Below are 25,002 nucleotides of genomic sequence, written 5' to 3'. Positions count from 1 at the left end.
CGTGACAGAATTCCTCCAGACAATTCCAACAATGGAGACAACCGAGCAAATCCAGCGCATCCTTAACCAATTTGTTGGTACAAATGTCGGAGCGTACGGGGAAAAAAGAAAACAATTGCATTGTCGCATTCTGTGTACGGTCGCCCCGCATCCTGCTGCTGCTCATCGGGCTGAGGTTCCTAAATGGTTAATCGCCAGCTTGCTCTCCCCTTCGTTTAAGTATATACAGGCAACCCCCCACCCCAGCAATTAAGTCTTTTAAAGATTTCTTTATGATTTCCAAAGCGAAAGCTCTTCAACGCTGGGGTATATACAGTTGTCGTTAAAAAAAATAATAAAATAAAACAAAATAATAAAAAGAGAAAGAAAATTATAAAAAACAAAGCTCTATTATCCCGTTGTCAGCTACGCTACCCCAACATAAACAGATCTATGTGCTCCAGAAGGGCACCTGCTGTGCCGCAAGCTTGCGCCATGATTTCAGAAGAAGCCCCGTCTCAATTCTCAGGATCCTTTTTCCCAGTCCGCACCACACTGGATGCTGTGACCTTGGCCGGTTTGAGCCTCTCTCCGCCGGCCTGAATGGCAGCCCCAGACCGAGGGCCTGGTCGCCGCGGCTTTGATACTAATCCCCCCGCCGGCGCACAATGGCACCCTACCTGGCCTGCACGCTGCGCGCCAGGCCGCCTTTGAAGCAGGTGATGAATAGGGACGGCAGGAAGCCGCTTCCCCACTGAACCCCGGGCCACACAGCTGCTAAGAACAGTCACTTGGATTTTTCTTCAGTTTTGGTGGATTTCGGAGAGAGGGGAGGGGGGCGAGGAGGGGAAAAAAAAAGAGAAAATAAATGCTCTTATCTTTATATGGTGGGTTATTTGCAGCGTGAGAAAAAGGAGCGAACGGGAGGAGCCGGCTGCGTGTGCGCCGAGAACGCGCCGGCACCTTATCTTAAAGCTGTAGCATTCAATTCAGGGATGATATTAGCCCTCGGCGCGGCTTTCGGGGTTTAAAATTTGACGTGGAGTCCAGAAGAACGTGTTTTGTGGAACTATGGGTCGGCGTGTCCCGGGTTTAAAAGTAAAATATGTCGGCCGTGCTGCAGCCGGCAGCGGCCTCCTGAAAATGGAGCAAGTAGAACACATGCAATATTCTACGGTTTAACATATCTACATTATTTAATAATACTAAAGAGCTCATTAACAAAACTCTGAAGTCCCTGAAGGAGTTAACCCCCCAGGAGGCATATATTATGTGTACTGGGCCTGGGATCCTTACACAAAGTTCTTTAAGTCAGGGCTTTGCCCAAGGTTTATGTACAAAACTGGTTCCTTTTCACATCTATTGGTGTCCTTAGTGTGTCTAAATGAAAGAATTCTTGCTCCCTAAAGTAATTGTAAAGCCTTGCCTTAGTACAGGAAAAAATGTTTAGCAGTTTTTCATAAATCAGACCTGATTAAAAAGCGATGGTGTCAACAGGAGAGGTCTTTTTATTCAAACATTTTCTTAATTCCTGGGTTTTCAGCTGATTGTGTCACGTAAGGTCCGCAGTAAGAGCGCTTGTTAGGAGGAACTTCAATTATTTGGGTTTCCACTTTTTTAAACTAAGACAAGAAGCAGCAGCACAGAGAACATGTGCCCACAGGGGGCAAGAGATGGACCCTGCTTCTTCAACCCACGTACGACACCACTTTACCCGACCAAAGCAATTACAGTTTTGTTTCGTAATCTCTTCACTTACAGCATTTCTACTATAGATGCAAAGGTTTTGAATTACAGAGGTGGAAAGAGCTAATAGGGACCGGTCCTTGTGCAGGCAGGAGGGGCGGCCCCCCGGTCTGGACGTGGAAACAGAAAGGGCGGCAGCGTGAGGGGAGGTGTTTGTAAAAGGCAAATCTGTTGATGAAAGATCCCCTCAAAGCAAAGTATTCCCCGTGATGGCTTTGTTTTGCTCTTCAGAGGTTTCTGGCAGGGAGCAGAGGTGGAGAGACAGGAAAAGAGAGAAAGAATGGGGACCGCAAGTTCAAAGACCTAGAAAACCATCTTCCCTAATGAATATTAACAAGTACTTCACATTCGTAACCAACAAAACGTGGGTTTTCTGTACAAATACCGTGAAGTGACAGAGTGGCCATTTGATTGCACTGCCAAACACCCACTGAACCTCCTGTTCTCCTCACTACTGCTGCCAGGCACTGTGGTTTCTCTTCCACTCCTCCCTCTCTCTTGTTCTTCTATTGTTGTTGGGTCTTATTATAAAGGAAAACAAATAAATCAATGTATACCAACAAAAAACCCCACCAAAAACAACCAACCAAACCATGCTGTTTTTCAGCAACAAGAGGACTTCATCACAGGAAGCCGCATGAAAAATATATTAATTCCTCATAAATCAGTATGGATTCTGTCTCTTCTTTGAGGTAGAGCGCGCTTTTATGAATGATATAACAAAACCACCTCTTTTAAAAATTGTATCATGTTGAGATCTTTCTGCATTCGCCCCTCGATGCTTTGCACTTCAGCAGATTACAAATGTCCGCTTGAATTCAGTACATAAGTGTCTAAAAGACAGACGGGTGTAGGAGCCACACGCTCCAGACAGACAAGCAACACGATATTCACAATGGAAATTAATGGCAACACTGAAAAGATACATTAATTAAATAATAGTGCACGCCATATTACCATAATGAGATCGAATACATTGTGACTTAGATGTTGTCTCATTTTGTTATCCCAAAGATGAGATTCTCTTATTCTCTGTGCATCTGTTCCTGCCTCCCACCATGGCCTGGACACTAAAACAAGGACTGTCTGACCCCACAGAGCTACGGGGTCATGAAACACTTATTACCAAGTAACACACAAGTATTTTAGAATCATTATCTCCCCTTGCATTAATTCTTCATTTTTTAATTCTTTCTGCACCGGTGGGATAGAACCATATTCAAGGCAGCAGCCCCCAGCTGGTTTACTAAGCCACCACCAGACTTACAACATTTATTTTAAATCTCTGCTTTTAACTGAAATTTAACATTTTGTCACTCTTGCGGAGAAAAGAGAAGACAAAATTCATAATAAAAAGCTAAACAAGATTAACCCAAGAACTGTGACTATCTCATGCTATTCACTGCCATAAACACGCACAAGCTGGCGATGCCAGTCGTGCCCAGGACACGACACCGGAGCTGCCGATGAGCGATGGCCTAAGGCCGACTTAACTGCACCCAAACGTGGAGCAGCTTCTGACCAACCTGCTAAAACGAGAGATAATCTAATAAAGACCTAAAGTGAAATCGCGCTGCTGTTAGCGCTGGTTCAGTTTGTACATCTGAAGAACAACGATCTACAGTAAACAGTCTGCTGATTGTAGGAGATATTTTCAGAAGCCAAACACTTGTAATATAATCAACGTCAGCAAATACCTTTTTAAAGTCCCTAATATAGACAAGACCTTCTACTAACCAGTTTTTGCTTCTACATCACACACTAAGTTTAGGCTTTCAATTTTAGAACAATTTCGACTTGTTCTCAAGAACAAGTATGCCTTTGAAATTCTTTTTATAGTCCCCAAAGGAGGGAAAGGAAATTAGTTAGCTCACTCCCTCTTTGAAAAATGTAGCTGCTACAATAAATATTTGACGCCAAAGTATGAAAATTCATGTAAATTTATGTCCACAATTTCAGAAATATTCTAAGTAACACTTATATAAAATAGAGCCTTGCACAGCAGGATGATTTTATTAGAGCTATTTGGGTATGACTGAACTTCTGAGGGCTGGCGAAGCCACCAATAAGTTATACACGTCGTGGCAAAGAACTGAATGAAACTCCCTCGTACAGCATGCATATAGCATGTCTATTTTTCAGCAATTCTACCTTATAGGTGTTTGTAAATCGGGTGTCTTCATTACCATTGCTGTGCTCAAAACCAGCCCCAACCTCTGCCCAGCACAGTACACAACACACGATCTACCCCCAAATTACAACTCTGGTAGAATCCAGCGTTTTCTGTCTCCTAAGCCTATAAATAAATGTGTTTCATGAGGATATGGGGATTACCCATCTCTGCAAATACACTGCTTCTAAAAGTAATCTGATCTAACAGGCTGGAGGATCGAGTATTAATCACGCTGGGCTCTGGCTTAGCATAACTTTGGGCAGAAAAGAGGAATCTTGGCTGCGAGGCGAGGGAGCAAACAAACCAGAACTACCGTGCGGCAGATAAATCATGTGGATTTTAAAAGTACGCATTTTTTGGAGATTTTGCTATAATTTCACACGCAAAGTACTCCCAAGATAAAAGGGTTGTAACGAGCCGAGGGCAAGTGGGACAGTGAAAAATACATCAGTGCAGAACCATATATTACCACTGAAGTAGCAAATATATATAGGGTAATGTACATGCATTGCAAATGCATTTTACTTTCTATTTCATTGCAGGCTGCAATAATTTAATTGGCATGACTGTGTTTCCTGTTATACTTCACCTTCTAATCAACCGCTAATAACTGTATTTCAACTGCAAACTAAGAAGTGCAAGAAATTCTCTAGAAGAGACGAGCTGGTCTGTAGCCAAACCGCAGTTTGATTTATCCTCCCTGCTACAACAATATACCCGAGTGCTCTCACTAGGGATATAAAATGATACACCTGATCCGGAAATTTTTGCTTATAAAGGCCTTCCAGAATTGTAATATTTTTAAAGAACAGGCAGCACAAGCCTCACCTCAATCCTCCTATCTTCCCCATCCTCCTGCCATGAGTAAATTTGATTTCAAATCGCCAACATATTGGAAATGAAGCTGCTTCCCTGCGATTAAACCCCACTCAGCGCCGAGATGAACATCAGGAGGTCCCGCTCCCCTCCCGCCTGCTCCAGTAAAGCCAACGGGCTCTGCGAATAGAAATATTTATTATCCGAACTAATATAACCTTGAGTCACTGCAATGCCTGCATGCAGCAGGTTCTGGTATAGCATTTACAGTGCAAATACCCATCTGCCGGGTTAACAATTCCATAAACAGCAATGGAACAGCGAGATGATTTCCACCCACTCTTCTCTTGGAGATTAAATTCACACCCTTTTCCCATTTGCGAGTTTTAGCTGTATCATAAAGCAAAAAGTTGATGCTGACGATTGAAGAAACTATTCCTCAGATATTCTGCGCGAATGGCATTCATCTCTGTGTTAGGATGCTTCAAAGGAAACATTTATGCATCCTAGATTAATTTATTAAATGAAATTTATGCAGCTTGTTGCTGATGACATGAAAAATTTAGAGCCTCTGCAAATGTGCTCGTTTGGCCTCCATGCAAGAACAGACTCTATTTCAATTATCTTGGGCTATAGACAAAGAGGAGAGGAACAAAGCTTTTTACAAAGACTGAGTCCTTATAACTAAACCAGCATACTAAAAATGGATGGTGAATGTCTGAATACAACTGGACTGTCTAAAGTCCAGCTAAGAAACACCTGGAACATTGGTGTGGCTGAGGAACACCACAAGAAAAGCTAGGATGTAACCAATTTCAAAGCAATTTTGTTAAATACGCAGTCAAATATTTCCGAGGGTGTCCCGTTTCTTTCCTATTTGGCTAAATAGGACAAGAAAACAACTCTAATTATTCCCTCGCAAGGGTTACGGAAGTCAGAACCCAACAATAAATGTTGCAAGAAAGGATTTCCTGAGATGCAGGCAGATTCTTCAGCTACCACGTAACAGCTTTCCACTTTGCTACAGAAGCATGAAAAATTATTAGTTTAAAATGGAATTAACACTATTAGAGAAAAGACAAACCAAACCAAAAGGCATATTTATACATTCAGGTTGGCCCCCAAAGTCAGAAGGTACGTCCATAACGCAGCAAGTAACATCATCCCACTATCACAATAACTCATCAACTGCTCTGTAGTGTGTTCTCCCTGCTAGGAAAATGAAATTTCACAGACTTTGGGTCTCTTATTAGTTTTACATCTCATATTTTTCCACAGTCAGTTCTAATACTTCAACTATTGATAGCAAAACACGGGTGCAACAGTGATCATAGTGCTCTGTCATTGTATTTTTCTGCCTTAAAGGACAAGCGAATGTCATTCAAACATTAAGATCTCCAGAAGTTCACTGAAAGTGTTCCATACAAGGCAATTTATAAAAACCTGCTTAAAATGAAGGTGAGAACATACTTGATTCTGCTGCGAAATGTCCCTACGTGACATCCCGCTCCACCATGCACCACAGCTTGAGACACGGGCTCTCACAAAGTGCCCACAGAATCCCAGAATGTCAGGGGTTGGAAGGGCCCTGGAAAGCTCATCCAGTGCAATCCCCTGATGGAGCAGGAACACCCAGATGAGGTTACACAGGAAGGTGTCCAGGCGGGTTGGAATGTCTGCACAGAAGGAGACTCCACAACCCCCTGGGCAGCCTGGGCCAGGCTCTGCCACCCTCACCAGGAACAAGTTTCTTCTCAAATTTAAGTGGAACCTCTTGTGTTCCAGTTTGTACCCATTACCCCATTGGTTGTCACCGAGAAGAGCCTGGCTCCATCCTCCTGACACTCCCCCTTTAGATATCTGTAAACATGAATGAGTCCCCCCTCAGTCTCCTCTTGTCCAGCTCCAGAGCCCCAGCTCCCTCAGCCTTTCCTCACACGGGAGATGCTCCACTCCCTTCAGCATCTTGGTGGCTGCGCTGGACTCTCTCCAGCAGTTCCCTGTCCTGCTGGAACTGAGGGGCCACAACTGGACACAATATTCCAGGTGTGGTCTCCCCAGGGCAGAGCAGAGGGGCAGGAGAACCTCTCTGACCTACTGACCACCCCCTTCTAACCCACCCCAGGTACCATTGGCTTCCTGGCCACAAGGGCCCAGTGCTGGCTCACGGTCACCCTGCTGTCCCCAGGATCCCCAGGTCCCTGCCCAAGCGACACGGATATGGGGAAAAAAAAGCCCATTCACTAAGTTTTCTGTCACATTCACCTGCCTAAAATCCATTATGCAATGTTTGGCCACACGCTCTTTCCAACATTTGGAAAACTATTTCAGCAGAAACGCTTCCCAGGTATTTTGGGCTAAACCGAGGATGTCATTAGAAAGCGAGGAGGAAAAGGGAAAAAAAAAGAAGTGGAATAAAAGCAAAAAGGGAGGGGGTGAAAAAAACCAAACAACCTTTTTTCCTGTGCTGACGGTGCCATAAAGCCCGACCGTGGATGCCGGCGCCATTTCAAAGGCAGGAAAAGCCGAGGCCTTCGCTGTGGTGTCCACCGGCTTTGAAGTGCCGGGAGCAGCTGCTCCCAGAGATAGGAACTGCCGCGCCGACGGAGCGGGGCTGTTCTGCAAAATATACTTTCAAATCTAACAGCTGCGAGTAGAACAAAGTTGAGCTAAAGTATGTTTAAAGAAAGGAAAAAAAAGCCCCCGGTTTCTGTCTGAGAGTGTTCTCAGTGGATACTTCAAAAGAAAGCGGCGCTGAATCAGATGGAGCCGGATCCAAATACTGCGAGATCCAAAGCTGCTTCTTTGCTTTGTTAATGCATTCGATTAATTTGAAAATACTAATATTAACTGTCATGGCCTTGTATGGTTTTTTTCCCTAATTCTTTTTCAAGAAAAATAATATAAAATATATATCAGTTTATTTATTAATTGATTTAATTATCAGATAAATACCAATATCTATCAGTATATCTGATGTGTTGGCAGAGCAACCTTTCAGCCCCACAACCAACAGACCTTTTCCAGCCCCGTCATCTCTTTGAAATTAAAACTCCCGGGGAGCCCTGCGAAGCACAGGCAACCAGCACATACAGCAGAGAGGTCCGACCTCAGCTCTCCAGTTCCTGCACTTACAAGATGTTTCTCAGGCTGGAGAATGTGATAACACATCAGTTCGTTTGGTTCTTCATTACCAACTTGATTAAATTCATGGGCAACTGAACTGTCCGGTGTGGTGCCCAGTGCTACTTCACCACTACACAAAATGTACCTGAAGGTCAATTTTCCTTCCCTTTCTGTATAAATTCAATGCGACAATTTGATTCAGACACTTAAGGCAAAACATCTCAAAGCAATTACTGCATTTCCCAGGTAACTCGAGTCATTGGTTTTTGGTTGGGTGACTATTTCCCCACTAGAAGTCTGTTGGAGCCCTGCTTAAACACACCAATTCTAATTCACCGCTCCATTTAAGAGTTTAAATCAGTCTTTTCCTCCCCAAGTAACCACCAAACAAATATGCAGTAAAACAAGGCAAGGAAAAGTCTGCTTTAAAAAGGGTTTAGAAGTTCTGAAGCATAAATAGAGAATAACAGAGAGAAAGAGAAGCCGGAATTGTGGAAAGGAAACGTTCAGAGCGGCAGAGCGGAGCTCACGCTGTGCGGCCGGAGGAGCTTTGTACTGCAGAAGTGACGATGCAAAACGAACGTTTCCAACCACAACCCAGCACAACCTGCTGGAAGGGTCACAGATTTGTCATGTTTGCAAGTTTTCAACGAACACTCCAAATGAAGGACGAAGAGAAATACATTTTGAAAAGAGCATGAGCAGGATTCCTCTGAAAATTCTTCTGAGACTCTCATTGTTTTGCTGTTTAGTGCTGAAAACCTTGCTTTGCGTTTCACTGACGTTTTACAGAGTCTACCTGTTCTTTCCTACAGTTAAAAGTAGTTTTCCTAAATACAAAAAGTGAAGCAGTAAACATCTCCTCTTAGCAGAAAATGCTTTCACTGATGTTTGCCACATTATCAACACCGTTAGAGAATATCAGCGTAGAAAGAGTCACCAAAACAAGTTTCACATTCATCTCGTTTGTGGGTTTTGTTGTTGTTTTTTGTAGGTTTGTTCTGGTTTGTTGTTGTTTTGGGATTTTTTGATCCAGTCTCCATAAGCACTGAATATATAATTATAGGCATGATGATATAAGAAAACAACTATGACACTACTAGGCATTATCATTTCCTTTGAGTGCACAAAACCAGCAGATTATTTGGCAGAAGATTGTAACTATGGCTTAGTATGTCTTGCTACATACACTAAAAGTTGCAAAAATTACCATTTGTAGGTCAGAACAGGATTGTCATGACATCTGATGAACTGCAGATTAGTGCTTGTCTCTACAAAGCATGTTCCTAAACCTGGGAACAAAATCTTTGAATAAATGTTTATTTGGACTTTAAAGATGCATTACGAGTGATGAGAACTGCAAAGAAAAGTGAGTGTATCATATCACTGAAATGATGTGAATATAAGATTCCATTAAAAAATGCACCTTAAGGTGGATGCCCAACTCACCCCAGTGCTTCCCACTGTCCTCCCTTCACTACATCCACCTATTGACAAGTCAAACTTCCTCTCCTTTATTGCAAGCAATTAGTGCAATGGCTTTCAATAAATAAATAATTTGAAGATCCACTGATGATTACATAGTGGTGAGTACATCTCTGATTTCTAGTCTTTATTCCAGAGATCATACTAAATCAGGAAAGATAGAATTCTTACTGTTCTTTTGGCAAATGAGGTCAACAAAACCCCCAAACCAAAAATCCCCAATATCTCTGCAACCTGGACTACTCTGGAATTCTTGAATAGAATTTCCTGGTGGAAATGGAAACTTATATCCCTGCAAAAACATGGATAAGACAGAACTTCAAGCTTATGCTTGAAACACCACCTTGTGCAAGTGTCCGATGGGCTGGGTCAGCTGTGTAGCTCTCAAGTCTATATCATGTAATAATTTGCCTGCTGCTATTTATGTTTTGTTCCCTTTACGTTTCACAACGCTACTGAACTCAAGTCTCTTGTCTCCACCCAAATGTTTCCTGAATATTTCCCAACCTGAAATCACATTATAATAAAGAAATTCATTACCAATGGGCCAAAACAAACATTCATACGAACGCTCCCTGTGTTAAAAAGTGATAAAAAAAAGAATAAAAGGCTGTTTCTTGACAAGAACAAAAACAGATAACACATTCATGTGGCCGTTACAAAAATAGGTGTTGCCACCTGTAAGCCTGGGAAAAAACGTGTAAGAGCCAGAGGTACAAAGGATTGCAAAGAGGAAACAACATTTTCTATGTAGGCTCTTCCCATCACACAAACTCTGCACACCTATACATTTTGCCTTTACACAAAGAAGAGGGAGGCAAAGCGAGAAGAGGATTAGGATGTGGGAACTGACCTACAACTGCATGAAAAGCCGCCCCAGAACAAACCCGCTGACCTGTTGCTCATATCTTTGCTTCAGCTCTTCCAATTGCCATGAGAATTCTTTGGATTGCTTTTCCCGGAGCGATTTTGATTTGCTTAGATCTGCTTCAACCTTTTCCATCTACATGGAAAAAGAAAGGGAATATTTAATTTTTATTTTTTTAAAGGCATAGCTTAAAACGTCCTGATGTCTCTACAGTTGTTTGCAAACCATCAAAGACTCAAATACAACTTGCTGAGAATGATAATAATACTATTTGTGTGTAGTGAAGATTAATATTCACTGAATACCAGGTATTTATCTACTTATGGATATAGTGACCACCTACACCGTGCCACTCCTTGATTATAACGTATGGGCTCATTTTTCACCTGAAACTGGTGAACACCCCATCAAAATTAAGTGAATATTTAGTTCTAGGCATATTTAAGTCTCAAATATATTCCACTTATAAATATATTGCCTGTGGAAATCCAAGTGAAATCATGTGTGAGTCAGTGCACAAACGCCACATTCAAAGTAAGCTTACATTAAATCAGCAAAATAACTTAAAAGAGAATTATTTGGCTTCAAGTGAAGTTCTCTGAAGATAGTCATCGCCTATGAATAATGAGTCCCACAGATTCCAGCACACGGCATCAAGGAACCGATTTCATAACCCAATTAGCAAAGGCTTTTGTATCAAAAGCACAACTGTTAGTTGTACATCAGGCACGTTCCCAAGGGAAAAAAATTAGAATTACATATATATGATTATATATATACACTATATATATGTTGTCCTATGCTACAGTGCATACTCAACAATTACTTCTAGACCAAAGTCTCAACTTTAGCGTTTTACCCGTTAGGCCACATTCATATATTTCTTACAAGTGCAACGAGGGCTCTTGATCATTAGTTGCCAAACCCAAGAAGCACTAGATCTAAAGTACCACTAGATCTAAAGTACCACTAGATCTAAAGTAGAGTGTATGGATTGTTTCTCTTTTTCCTAGTTACTATTAGAAAAATTGCAGATCTTACAGTTAAAAAGGTACCACTCGCCCTTCAGTGGGCATCAGGTGACTCTGAATAATCATGAGCTTGACAAAGTAGGAAGCAGATGGCAAAAAAAATCACAGAGCCAAACTAGTGATAAAAATTGTAGGATCCCATGAGCGAGACAAGGAAATCCTCCCTTTTCTCCCCGTCTTCTTGATCACCTGTTGCTTGTCCTTATTTCACTCATCACACTGCGCTTGTGCCATCCCAGGGACAACGGTTTAGCTGTTGTTTGCCCCACAGGCAATTCCATGAGGAATTTAAATGCCATAAGGAATTTAAGACTAAAATATTTTTACATAAATTCCTGCCACTGATTTTCAGGGACGGAAAAATGGATTTTTCCATCCTCTGCCCATGACCACCAGCAGCCACAACGGCTCTGCCCCTGCTTAGGCTCCTGCTGATTACAAAACCTCATTAAGGGAAGACAGAGTCGTTGGGAAAAGAGTAGGAAGAGACACACATTTAAGGAGAAGATTACAACCGTTGTTCCACGGGGGTGTATAAACTAACACTTTCTACTCTCACTCCTGAAAAATCCCTAATCAGTCTCATAACCGCAGATATCTTTATAACAATGACAATTCCGGCTTTGTTAGAAAGATGAAACAGCCGCCACCGTCCCTTTCTGACTTGCCGGCAAAGACACTACATTGTGAAAGATTTTGATGTCGCACTCTCGAGTGAAGGATGTTTCTGGCATTATAAGATCAGAATCCGCTATCCTACTGAGACAGACTGTCGGAAAGGCTGGCATTGTGACCTCCTCACCTGCTGTTTCATTTCAGCGTAGACTTTTTCTGAGTTCAGCTCCACCTGCCGCTTAAACTCCTCCAGGGCAGCATCTGCCTGCTGGGCCTGCAGCCTCTGTACCTCTGTCACCCGCGCCAGCTGCTCCTCCTTCTCCCTAGAAAGTCACAGAAAATGTTCAGAGTTCAAGTATCAAATAAAAGAACAAGTGTGCTGGTGTAAAAGAGAGGCCTTTAACCCTATCCATCTAAAATAGTATTCGCATTTCCATTTCCTGGCCCAGCTCCTGCCCAACTTCCCTCCACGACACTTTGAAGAAGGGAATAGAAGGAGGCGGGAGTTATTTTCACTTGCTCCCGTTGAATTTCGCACACCTAAACACGGCGTTCACGGCTTACGACAATACCTCTATCTTCAAAGTCTGCATTGACCTGAATCGGTTACTCCCGGCTGTATAACCCCTGTTTTTCAGTCTCACCTTTAAAAGTATATTGCCCCCTCAATATTGAAATGAATTCCTGTTAGCATGATCATCCTTTCCCATTAAAAACAAACACAACAATTATCCCAGTGCCATCTTTGCTCAGACAAGATGCAGGATTATTCACCGCTTGACATATATCAAAATGCAAAGCAGGGTAATGCGTGACATATGGTACCTTCTTAATCTATTAGAACCCCATAATGCTGTAATATCTATTCAGCCTTTAAAGCAATGACAGATGTTAAATCTTTATGCAAAGATACTTCATACGAACAGCCTATACTATTTGACATATTAAAGTCAATACATATACAGAAAATGGCTTGGGTTTCTTAAGACATCATAGTATATCAAAAGTAATGCATGTATAGCATTATGTGTACATAGATGCATATATATATATATATATATACACACACACACACATAAAAAACAGGCATATCCACCCTATTGATACATCACAGACCAAAAACCTGACAATCCAGAAACATTTAAGCAATGTTGATGTGATTCTTTGCACGGAAGACAATCAAGCGGTGTTGTTAATGGCCTATGACACGTTTCCATTATCACAGATCAGCGGAGTTGCCTGACTTGGTACGAAAGCTCAGGGGACCACGACGGTGGGGTCGATGGACAAAGGTGGCTCCACCGGCCTTTTGTAACAGCAGACACATTCCAGCAGACCTGAGGCTGACATTTCATTTTACAGAGGAAGGACCTCATGAGAAATTTCCCATTTTGACAGAAATTATTTGCATATAAAACAAAGAATCTGACATGTAAGAGATGGAAAAGAGCAGCTAATTCATCTGGTCTGTCACCTTGCCAGCATGGCACCAGCTACTACAGTATGGAACCAGCTACTATAGCATGGAACCAGCTACTATAGCACCTACAGCACGGAACCAGCTAAAACTGAGATGAACTGCCCAATGAGTTAGACGTGCATCAGTTTGAGCCACAAAGGCGTTTGGTTCAACTATCCCCCTGAAGCCCACGTAGTAGGGAGCTGCTGAATAGAGCAATGTTTAAGTTAATAGCTCTTTGATACTGAATGTTGTTCCCCTCTCCCACAACTAAATCTACCAGCATTTCACAGGAGAGAATATTTGAGAGGTCGAACCGTCTTTTGAGCCCTGAACACCCGCAGGAGAGGACGGGATCCCCGTGTCACCTTGGAAGAAACACTGAGGGGAAAACCTCGACTCCTCCTCCCAAAGATCCTTAATTCAGTTCCAGGCACCCACCCCGCAAAATACACCTAATACTGGGAATCCACACTGGAAACACAATCAGAACTCAAAGCTCATTCAAACATATCCCCAGTAATAAGTGCCAAGAGAGAATGGAACAACGTTTTCGGTCCTGTCAGATGGAAATGCAACAAATCTGAAGGTAAAAGGACAAGATGTCAGTCCCTGTGCTGTTAGTGAGCCTCCAAATTTATGCATCTTCTTCCCAAATAATCTATTTTTATTTGGAAATGTTGCGATGTAAACTTTAAGCAATCTGGTTTTATGCACCTTCCTTTCTGTAAAGGACTTAATCCCATGAATAGATGCAACATCTCATTATAACCAGGAATAAAACTTCATTTTTTCAGGATGCAGGAGCCAGCTCTCCCCACATTTTGTGCAGTTAAGATTTGTACAGAAGCTTAGAAAACATGTACAACAATGGACCCCGGTTCACAAACACAAGAAAGGCTTTCCTTTTCTTTTTCCCAAGACACTGAGCAATGTGCCTTGCATGAAACACTAAAATATTCACTTTGAAGATTATTTTTTTTCAGTTGGACGAGTTGTGGGGCCGAATACAATACAATTACATCACTTAAATCCCCTAAAGCTGAGCTGGCTTGAATATAAAAATAGGGTGAACTTACTCCTTGGCCCCAATTTAAAAAGCAGCAAATTCCTCTTGTTTCAGTGTATAAAGGCAACAGAATTAGCAATCTTAGACAGCACAAACCATCTCAGTGAAAGTTGGCTATGAAGTCCAGAATTGCCATTTCAGAAAGCAGCGCTCTGAAGTGTCCTGATAAATGGCAAATATAAACATCTTACATACTTCCTCTTCATGCTTCATCATAAATATTTTCCTTGCTTCGTAAATTGTCTTCCGAGGGGTAACAACTAAACACAGAAAGACATCACAGCATTGCGAGGCAAGTAAATGAAACACAAGGTGATTTACGTGGGAGGCTCAATAAACTGAAGATGTCCCACAGATGGGGTATGAACCAGCATTGTCACCCCATGGGGTTCTCATCATCCCAGGTACGAAAACATGGGCTGACCAACAGCAAACACGAACGGGAGATGCACCTGACTCTGTTGCAGCCTCCTCGAGAAATTAAACCATTTTAGACCGCACGTGAGCATTCACGGGTACAAAACATGTCCCTGCCCGAGCTGCAGGTCGACATCCCTTTAGCAAATCTGGGTGCAGTTTAGAGAGGTTTTCAGTGATAGGAAAAATAACTGGATTGTGAAAATCCCTCTGTTTTCCTATAGAAATTATACCAGGCTTTAATTCGTGACTATGCAAATTCTTTGCCAGGTTTTCAAGTACTGCTGGCACTAAGCTTAGCGGAGCACTAAAGCGGAGGATGGGATTTCTGTGGTAAGGATGCTTGCTGCCACTAAGTTTCTGAACCTTAGGCTGGACTCCACAAGAGGCTTCATCTGCTGCCCGCCACAGGCTGGTATGGCTCTGGGTTTACGCCTGTAGATGAAAATGAACATTGCTCTGTAAGGCTGCGGCACAGGAGAGCAGAGCGATGGCCGAGCCCGCTGGAGACGCTGAGATCTGCTGGGGACGCCGGGCTCATCACCCCGATCGTCCCACATTACACATATGCACTGATCCCACGTACTTAGATTTGCTGCGCTTTGCCTGTTCTTGCCTCTCCTCCCCAAATATTAATGCTTCTGAGGGAAAACTGCTTCACTACCCACCAAACGGCAAACTACTCGCTTGCTGGGAGGCAGCTGAACCTGGCATGTGTTTGTTTCTAACCAGCTTTCCTTTTCACTTGTTGACAAACAAAATTAAAAAGCGACTCTTTTACTAATCTGTGTTGAAACAAAATCAGTTATCACCAATTATATAGTCTATTTAGATATAAAAAATACCTATATAAACACATGTTCACAAAGGAGAATGCACCTCACTAGACAACATAATACGCAGTGTGCTGAGTAGCTAAAAACATAACTGCCATTAAAACATATATGATCTGCTGATGCAAAAACAAAATTCAGGAAATTTCCCTTAGTATCTTCTGTGTATAAGCCACAGACATGAGTACCCATCCAGATTAAGGACAGATATATATGATGTTGTATATGGAAATATTAGTGACCCCATGATCCTGCTCCTGACTCTCCACGCCACGGTGACCCCACACGAGCACAGCGGTTTGTCCATTTACAGCAAATGCAAGATTCACGACACCGCTTTTTAGCTGGGTGCAATAACCATTAAAAAACCACTCCACACAACAACCCCTTAAATTTAGTTTCTAGAATGCAGACTATTTCAGCTACATTAAAAATGTATTAAGGTCTAAAGTACCATGAATTTGTAGAAAGAAGGGGTTGCTGGCTTTGTTTATTGTTACAGAATAAAGCTTCAGTAGTAATCCCAACTCTCAGAAATACACACAAAATGATGTTACTTCCTCTGCTCCACTATTTTGAACCAATGTGAAGTAAGAGCTTGCTGTGTACAGCACATATTGGGTCTCAACGCACCCACCTCGGCTGCGGTTGGAGCATCCCGGTGCAAGGCAGCGACTCCCAGCAAACGAGGAACAACGAGGCCTCTCCTACAACATATGGAATATGTGCAGAACACTTCTTTTTGGTGTGGAGAGGAAGAAAGACAGTGTGAAGTCATTCAAGCGGAATGATAACTAAACCAAAGCCAGATCAAAGGAACGGAGAAGAAAGACTGAAATGTGAAGCTGAAATATTTATTGCCTTCAAAACATCATCCCTATCCTGTCCCTGGGCACTTTAATATTTCGAAGTTGTTAGAAAGCATTCTAACTTGTTTCATGATTTCAAAGACACAAAGCCAAAAATATAAAGTAGAGAACAATTCTATCTTTCATTCCCTGATTTTTAAGTATAAGATGAGCTTGTCTTTATGAGAAAAAGAACAAATCCACTTATAAATTGTTTACAGTTTGCATAATTTGAGATGTTAACATCAAAAAGCTGGTCTGCATTCCTTCAGGAAAGCTATAACAATGAATGATATTTACAGTAATTGTACTGTATTATTTTAAACTATATACTTATGTTTTAAATAAATCATGAGATAACATTAACAAACTAAACCACTACTTAGAGCTGTTAATGAATTTAGAGTAAATAATATTCCGCATGTGTAGTATCACACTTCTGTGAAACAAGAATAATGCATTACATTCAAAATTAATGGCTCACAAACTAACTAGACACTGGTTAAACACATTAATAATAATTATAACTGTTTCTCATTATAATAATGACAGGGAACTGTTGTGCTAGGTGCTGTGCAAACAGAATAAAAACAGCAACTGCAAAATGATGAATGAGATGTGAGTTAAAACGCTGGAAAGGAAAATGTTATAATTTTGCTCGACACGGCAGAAACTGCCAACAAAATTTAGATACCGCACATACATGAAGAGACGCGGTTATCAAGAGAGGAGGATTAGAACAGAGATTAATTAATAGTCCTGGTTTTTACGGGCGGAGACGACAGTTCAACCTCAACACGGAGAACATGGAGGGGAGAACGAGAGAGACTGGGCTGATAATGGCTCAGATAAAAGGAGACAAGGCTGTAATTAAAAGGTGGACCAGCAAGTCAGCAGCACAGATAATCAATAGATTCATGAGATACCCAGAGCAGAGGTGCGAAGAAGGAAAAGACAGGGATCAGAGAATGGGGCTGCGGCACAGAAAGCTGGAGGGCGGATAAAATAAACCATCTGAAGAACAAACCATGGGAGAGGTGGTGGAGCAGAGGGGAGCCAGGCCAGAGGAATCACTTCACACCAACAACAACCGGCCCGAGACGTGTGAGGAGCGCAAGAGCCAACACTGGTTGGCAAATCAAAGACAACCAAGATGAAACAACAGTATTAAGACTGTCTCCATCTTTTCCAATACAGAATTCTACATGAAACATCAAACTAATTGCCTTAGCTTGAAGCATGCCAGGTTTATTATTTCAAAGAGGTGCTGATAAAAAAACCCTGGGTCAAAAAGCCCTTAATACAATAAATACTGTCCCACCAATCCTGCTTCTCATCCACCTCGGACAATCACGGCTACACCAGCAAACACCAGTTCTGAGTTAGTAAAGAGTCCAAAACCAAACCATATCACTCCTCTATATAATGAGGTACAAGGATACAGTATTCATTCTGTCATTCTATATATTTAAAGTAACTATTTTTATGACTAAGTGTTAGAGGATGATGCACCAACGCTCTTCATCGCGCAAGGCAACACTCCTCATTTCATACAGTTCTATCTTATCTTATTTGTTGCTATTATTAAAAAGATGTCATGTGATATCTCTATAACCATCTTGAGGGACATAATGTTCCCATAGACAAGGATTTAAAATCAACTGTTACTTTCTTTTGTACAACTGAAGCTCCGTTTTAAATCCATATTTCATTATCGCCAGTAGGTCTCCAGAGAAACTGGCGAAAGAAAATGAAAGGCTGTAAATAGTTAATAGAACACTTTATTTCTTTCCTTTAAGCGAGACTATTAAATAAAGCTACCGCATTTTTCTGTCCTCTGTTCATACTTTACATGGTGCCTCCTAGAGCGAGGGTTATGTCAGCATGTTCGCCAGGGCTACAGGAATGTTTACAATATGCTGGAAACTTTGACTGGTTTTGCTCTAAAAGGTTTCAGATGCTCAGAGCGAGCACCAAGTGGAGAACAGCTGGCTGCTCTTCCACGGATTTTAGAGACAAAAAAACCACCACAAAACCCACACAGCTCTGTTTTAAAAAGTAAAATTCTATCCAAACTCTTCAGCCACTTAACGCGACCACTGGGTTTAAATCAGAGTTTGCTTTTTTCATCCTATTGCAACTGTTGTAACGAGACAACACCGAATGTTTAATAAAAGAGAACGATGAACACAATGAACCCGAGTATAAACTCTTAACAATGTTCTTTATTGCAACATTTGGAATTAAAGACAATGGCTCCTCATATTTCTTTAATTATTTCCGGCTTTAAATAGTAATAGCTTTTCCATTCCTACAAGAATTCCTCTACACACAAATACTTCATTTTCAAGGAAAAATGGAATTAACTTCAGGAAAACAGCTACACTTAGGCAATTATCCTAAAAATATTAACAACAACAAGCAATTACTCACAATCTGGATTCAACATAGAGGAGCAAGAAAGGAACAAAAAATCAACTTGTGGTTGATGCTATCACTCCATTTATTTATCTGTCACTGTATTGATGATTATCACGTGGTTATATTCTCCTGCATGCAATGATATCTATGACATGGACCACTACGGGCAGTGCATCCACTACAATCCATCCTACAGTATCCTGAAGAAGCAGCTGTTTAAAAAGAAAGTTCTGAAAGGGTTTGATATAATTAAATTCTCAAAACCCACCGTAACTCACAGGGTTTTAAAAATAATTTCTGTATGTGTTGGAAGTCCAAATTTAACTTCTTTAAAATGTCAGGATCCAACGTAATAGTAAACGCAAAATTACGCAACTGTAACCTGCAAACTAAAATGAAATTATATTCACTGCTATTTACTGCATATCCTTCTGCCATCTATCTTTTGAGTAAATCTGATGTAAAACCTGTTCTCCTAAGGCTCTACGAGTATTGGTACAGAGTTTAAAACCTCAGGACAAGCTCCATGTGTCTTCTGACCATGTCAGATAGGGAACAAATGACTCAGAAGGAGGACCCGAGTAACTACAGACTGGTCAGCCTCACCTCCATCCCTGGGAAACTGATGGAACGACTTCTCCTTGGTGCCACCTCAAGGCCTATCAGGGCAACAAAGATGCTGAAGGGAGTGGAGCATCTCCCGTGTGAGGAAAGGCTGAGGGAGCTGGGGCTCTGGAGCTGGACAAGAGGAGACTGAGGGGGGACTCATTCATGTTCACAGATATCTAAAGGGTGAGTGTCAGAAGGATGGAGCCAGGCTCTTCTCGGTGACAACCAATGGTAGGACAAGGGGTAATGGGTTCAAACTGGAACACAAAAGATTCCACTTAAATTTGAGAAGAAACTTGTTCCTGGTGAGGGTGGCAGAGCCTGGCCCAGGCTGCCCAGGGGGTTGTGGAGTCTCCTTCTGTGCAGACATTCCAACCCGCCTGGACACCTTCCTGTGTAACCTCATCTGGGTGTTCCTGCTCCATGGGGGGATTGCACTGGATGAGCTTCCCAGGTCCCTTCCAACCCCTGACACTCTGGGATTCTGTGACTGGCAAAGCACATGAGGAGATGACAAGCAGAAGCCCTTTGAATAAAGAAACAACTAAGGTTTCAAGAAGAGTAACTTAGACCAAAAAAAAAAAAAGTTATTTCCTTCCCAAAACAGCATTTTCCCAACTTGTTTTAGTAAACGCAAATGCATTTTTACCAGATACTTTGAGACAAAGCCTGTAGTAGTAATAACTGTACCACAAACAGAAATAGAAATTCAAAAGATATATTGGTATCAATTAACTATCCTTGACAAAGCCCCTGGATAGGAGTCAGGCATCAGCCTGTGGAGGAATAAAGAACTGACACAACCATCATAGTGGGAATACTGAAGAGCCTTTTTAATTCTACAGTGAGGGAATTCCATGGCACCATCCACAAAGAGGAATCAACTGATTCCCTGATTCTCATGCCAAGGACTCCCAGAGAAAATACGTGCATGTATGCTCTATAGGATGAAACGTAAATAACTTTTATTTCTGTATTTTACTGAACATCTCACAGTATCACAGTATCACAGTATGTTTGGGATTGGAAGGGACCTCAAAAGATCATCCAGTCCAATCCCCCTGCTGGAGCAGGAACGCCCAGGTGAGGTCGCACAGGAACATGTCCAGGCGGGTTTTGAATGTCTGCAGAGAAGGAGACTCCACAACCCCCCTGGGCAGCCTGTTCAGTGTCTGTCACTCTCACTGAGAAGAAGTTTCTTCTCAAATTTAAGCGGAACCTCTTGTGCTCCAGCTTGATCCCACTACCCCTTGTCCTATCATTGTTTGCCACCGAGAAGAGCCTGGCTCCATCCTCATGGCACTCACCCTTTATATATTTATAAACATTAATGAGGTCCCCCCTTAGTCTCCTCTTCTCCAAACTAAAGAGACCCAGCTCCCTCAGCCTTTCTTCATAAGGGAGATGCTCCACTCCCTTCATCATCTTCGTTGCCCCACTATGCCTTCGGTTGAAAAGGCTTTGAAAGTTCTGGTCTGCTATCTAACCCCAGTCACAAAACACTGTGACAACCGTACGTGCGCACTTCAGAAACTGTTGTAAAAATCCCAATGTGCTCATAGATCGGAGCAGCTTTGCTGGGTCCTGGCGAGTTCAGCCCCTCTTTCTTCCCAGAGAGTTGGAAACAAGTTCAGAGGAGGGGGAGCAAAGCGCTGGAGAAAGGAGGTGTTGCTAGTTTCTTATGTAAATAAACAATTTTATTAAGTGACTTTCAATAAACCAGCTGCTAAGCATTTGCTCTGTATCATCAACCACTTGCAAAGTGCTGAGATTTGGCTGTGGGGGCAGATATTAAAAAACAAGGCAAAGATTGAGAGGGAGAACGTTCCGAGGCGCTGAACTGCAGACAGTGCGTGCTCCTGGACACTCCACCCTGCAGTCACAACATCTGCACCTGCGCAGGTAACACCTCATTTCTCCTAACGCCACTTGGAAAAAAATGTTTCCTTCAATCACATTACACAATAGAAGATTAAGAACTCAGGAAAGGCATATTTCAGTGGCATAGGAAAGTATTATTTTGTGTATGAGACACGCAAACCAAAAAGCATTAAATCAAATCCCATCATTATTTGCGGTACGTGAGAACCATCATAACTGCCATCCCAAAAAGCCAGCAGCAGCCAGATGTTCTGCACCTCCAGCAGGTGACAGATGGTAACAGCCTCAGCTCTCATTTATGTGTGTAATTTAGTCCGAAAACTCCATCTCAGGATGGACAAACACCTCAAAAAACACAAAAAAGAATGCTTTAAATAAATAGGTGTCCAAATTTCACAGAGCAAGGGAACTGATCATGCTGAGAGCTATTCTGGATAACAGTGTGGTATAACGTCAGCGAGACCTTCTCCTTCTCTTCCATGTAATTTCTTCAGCAGCAAATGGATACAGATTTTTTTATTCTTAATTTTTTTCTGTTGTATTCAGCTCAGTCTGTAGTGTGACAAATTCTAATGTAACTACACCTCTTTATTTCCAATTCCTCCACATAAAATAAGAGAGATAAGAACCGCAGAGATTTAGCCTTATTTGCAACCCGCTCTCATGACATATTTTATGTGACCAAACTAAAGGGATTAGAGGAACAACCTTTCCCCTCAAGTAATTACACAGAAGCTTTTTAAGAATACTTTGTTATTATACAAATGCAGATTAAATGACATTCTAGAAAAATCCTTCCTATAGTCACTTTTGCTATTTGGCAGTGCCCATGACATGTGTTGCTAAACCAAATACAAAACTTATATCTAAAAGTCAACACCAATAGTCACGAGTATTAAAGCAATTATTTCGCTAAAGATTTGGTTTTGACAGATATTTCTACCATAAATTTCAGAAGAATAAAAACCTTCCAAAAACTACACAAACCCCTATTCAGTATTAAAAGTCTTGTGTCACTATTTGAAGTGAAAGACACTTTTAGAAATTGGGATTTTACTGCTCCATGCAATGTCTCAAATCACTTTTATTATGCATCTATGCGGAGATGTTGCAAACTGCAATAGCGCTGTTTGCTGTCACACTGCTGCAATAATAATAATAATAATAATAATAATAATAATAATAATAATAATAATAATAATAAGTAAAACGCCTGCTGCTTCCCTTTCCGTGTGTTGGCAGCTGACTAGCAGCTACTCAAGATATAATCCTGTGGCCATTTCCGAATCACAGCGCATTCAGATCAAAGCAGCTTATGCGAAATCGCTGATGCACCTCCCGTGTTCCCAGCCGCAATTCCACAAGGCATCGCGTCTATTGAAGATGGTGAACTAGATTCTCACCCCTCTCAAGGAAGAGAAGGTTGTTTTCTAAAGGTTTGCTGTGCCTGCCTTAGCCTGTAAGTCATTTGACTCCGCAAAGTCAAAGAAATACGGCAAAATAAAGCGTTTTCACACAAGATGTTACGTTTTGTGAATTCGTATGAATAGCAAAAGACTAATTTTTGCAGCGATGAAAAATAAGGTCATGAGGAAGTCATCCATTTCTGACACAGAAGTATTACTGCTTGCTTTGTGTTACTTACATACATATTGTATATAATCATATATATGTAAAAATCGTGATTTTGTCCAGAAATGTTGGTACTGTGGGACTGGCCTCTGTCCCCATCATCTTCATCCCTGCAGGATGCAACACTAAACCAGGCTCTTCAAAGTCCAGCCTATCAAACCCTTCCTCTAACCCAAACCCACAACCTAAGCTTAATTACAGCGAGGGAATATGTGAAATAAATGAGGAGCTCCTCAGCACAGTACTGTTCACCATAAACCAAGTCCCAAACCCCCGGCACATTCACCCACTTGCCCAAACTGGAGCATCACCGATCTATTCTGCACCAAGACACGGGGAATACATTCTGACCTGACAGTCCACTGGCTGCTCAGACTTATTTTATTAACATAAGTGCAGACTGATGTTATTTGAAAGCTGTGGAAGATAATTAATGCAGCTACACTATCAATGAATCAGATGTTAGAATACTAAAAGATTCAGTTTAGTTGATAACAATCCAATCTCCCTAAAATTATAAATAATAGTCAGTGTAAAGAATGTAAAGATTAAAAGCTAGAGGTTTTTATTAATGTCTGTAGTGATTTAAGATAGTCTTTATGCCAAATGCCTAAGATATTATGGAAATAAAGCAATACAGACTTCAGCTCTGTGACTTTTAGCGAATAAAAGTATATTCGCAACGCCCCATCAGCCTATAGAAGATACACTATAACATTTACCCGAGTAGTTTCAGCAAATAACTTCTGGTTTGCTTCAGTATAATCTGTTTTTTGTAGAAATTTGAATTTAAACTGGATAAACACCTGGAAACAATATTTTACATAATCAAAAATGGAAGCAGCGTAACAAGAGTCGATCTTGTCGCATGTGGATCTGCTGTATGGAAACCGCTCCCCACTCAGAAAACACCAAACTTGTTGCACCCTGGTTAGTTTTTTTAATGTATAAGGTCAGCAAAAAAACCTGTTCCGAGTTAGTTATTGAAAAGTACCTTCTGCTTGCTGTAGAGCTTTTCTCCAAGCCTCACCTACACCTGAAATATAAGGTTTGGTTCTTGCTTTACGTTTTTAATTTGTATGGCTGACTAGAACCCTGAAGATTTACAACGGGAAGATAACCCAGACAAACTATAGGCAGGCAGTTAGATAAGCCAAAGCACAAGTTTATTTAAGAAATCTGACTAAATAAATGGGGATGGTGCAACAATTATCCCCTGTTCACTTACTTCAAAGTCTCTTCCAGTTTGCGAACTTTCTTTAGAGCGTCCCCTCTTTCTTTATCAAGATCATTCCGGATGTCTTGAATCTACCATTTGAAGGAAAAAAAGACCATATTTTAGCTATAAGAAAGGCTGATTAAAAACAAATGTTATTTTAAAATATAAAAACTATTTCTTTTGCAGTGACATAGGCAACCATCTATATATTTCTAAAATTACATAAAATGTAAGAATAAGGGTTAATAGATTTGAAGTATGAGAATATAGCCAACAGAGCCATTTTTCTTCTCAAAAATAATATTCTCTAGAATAAAGAAATATCAGTAATTACATAAAAAGCAACTAGATTCTCTTTAGCTAAATCCAGGAAAGCGTCTAGAAATCTGCCTAAAATAATGACATGGATTCTCTATGGTGTATTCTCCACTTAGCAATTTGTGAATACTCAAAATGAACTACTTGTTATCAATTCTCACAGTAATAAAAATAGCGAAAGACAGGAAATAACGTTACTTTAGGATAATACATACTCAAATATTAACTAGCTGAGGGCATTCATAGGAAAAGCAAAACTTTGAGGAAAAGCGGTTTGGTACTAACGAATTCCTGAGCCAGTGAAATCAAACCAGAGTGTTTGAATCATTATAGAAAACTTTCTGTCTTCCCATTTTGCATCCAGGCACTAGAAACCCCATTTGGAAATGGGGGGGTTGTGGCACTCATGTATGTGTTCAACTACCCAACCCAAAACACAGACACCTCCAAAAAGGCG

At 41.3% G+C, this 25,002-nt stretch overlaps 1 protein-coding gene across 9 annotated transcripts in view; it reads right to left on the bottom strand.

Annotated features, from left to right (window-relative positions):
• CEP112 (centrosomal protein 112) overlaps positions 1-25,002 on the bottom strand; it is a 145,017-nt gene that overhangs the window by 79,612 nt on the left and 40,403 nt on the right. For all 9 annotated transcript variants that reach the window (XM_065034976.1, XM_065034980.1, XM_065034982.1 and 6 more), the window contains 3 exons: positions 24,237-24,316; positions 12,027-12,162; positions 10,221-10,328 (listed from right to left, as the gene is read on the bottom strand). In XM_065034976.1, coding sequence (XP_064891048.1) covers positions 10,221-10,328; positions 12,027-12,162; positions 24,237-24,316 — 324 coding nt within the window. The remainder of the gene's footprint in view (positions 1-10,220; positions 10,329-12,026; positions 12,163-24,236; positions 24,317-25,002) is intronic.

Source organism: Columba livia, chromosome 18, assembly GCF_036013475.1.
Source record: "Columba livia isolate bColLiv1 breed racing homer chromosome 18, bColLiv1.pat.W.v2, whole genome shotgun sequence".
In the NCBI taxonomy this organism is placed as follows: Eukaryota; Metazoa; Chordata; class Aves; order Columbiformes; family Columbidae; genus Columba; species Columba livia.
This window is presented reverse-complemented; position numbering and strand designations above follow the sequence as displayed.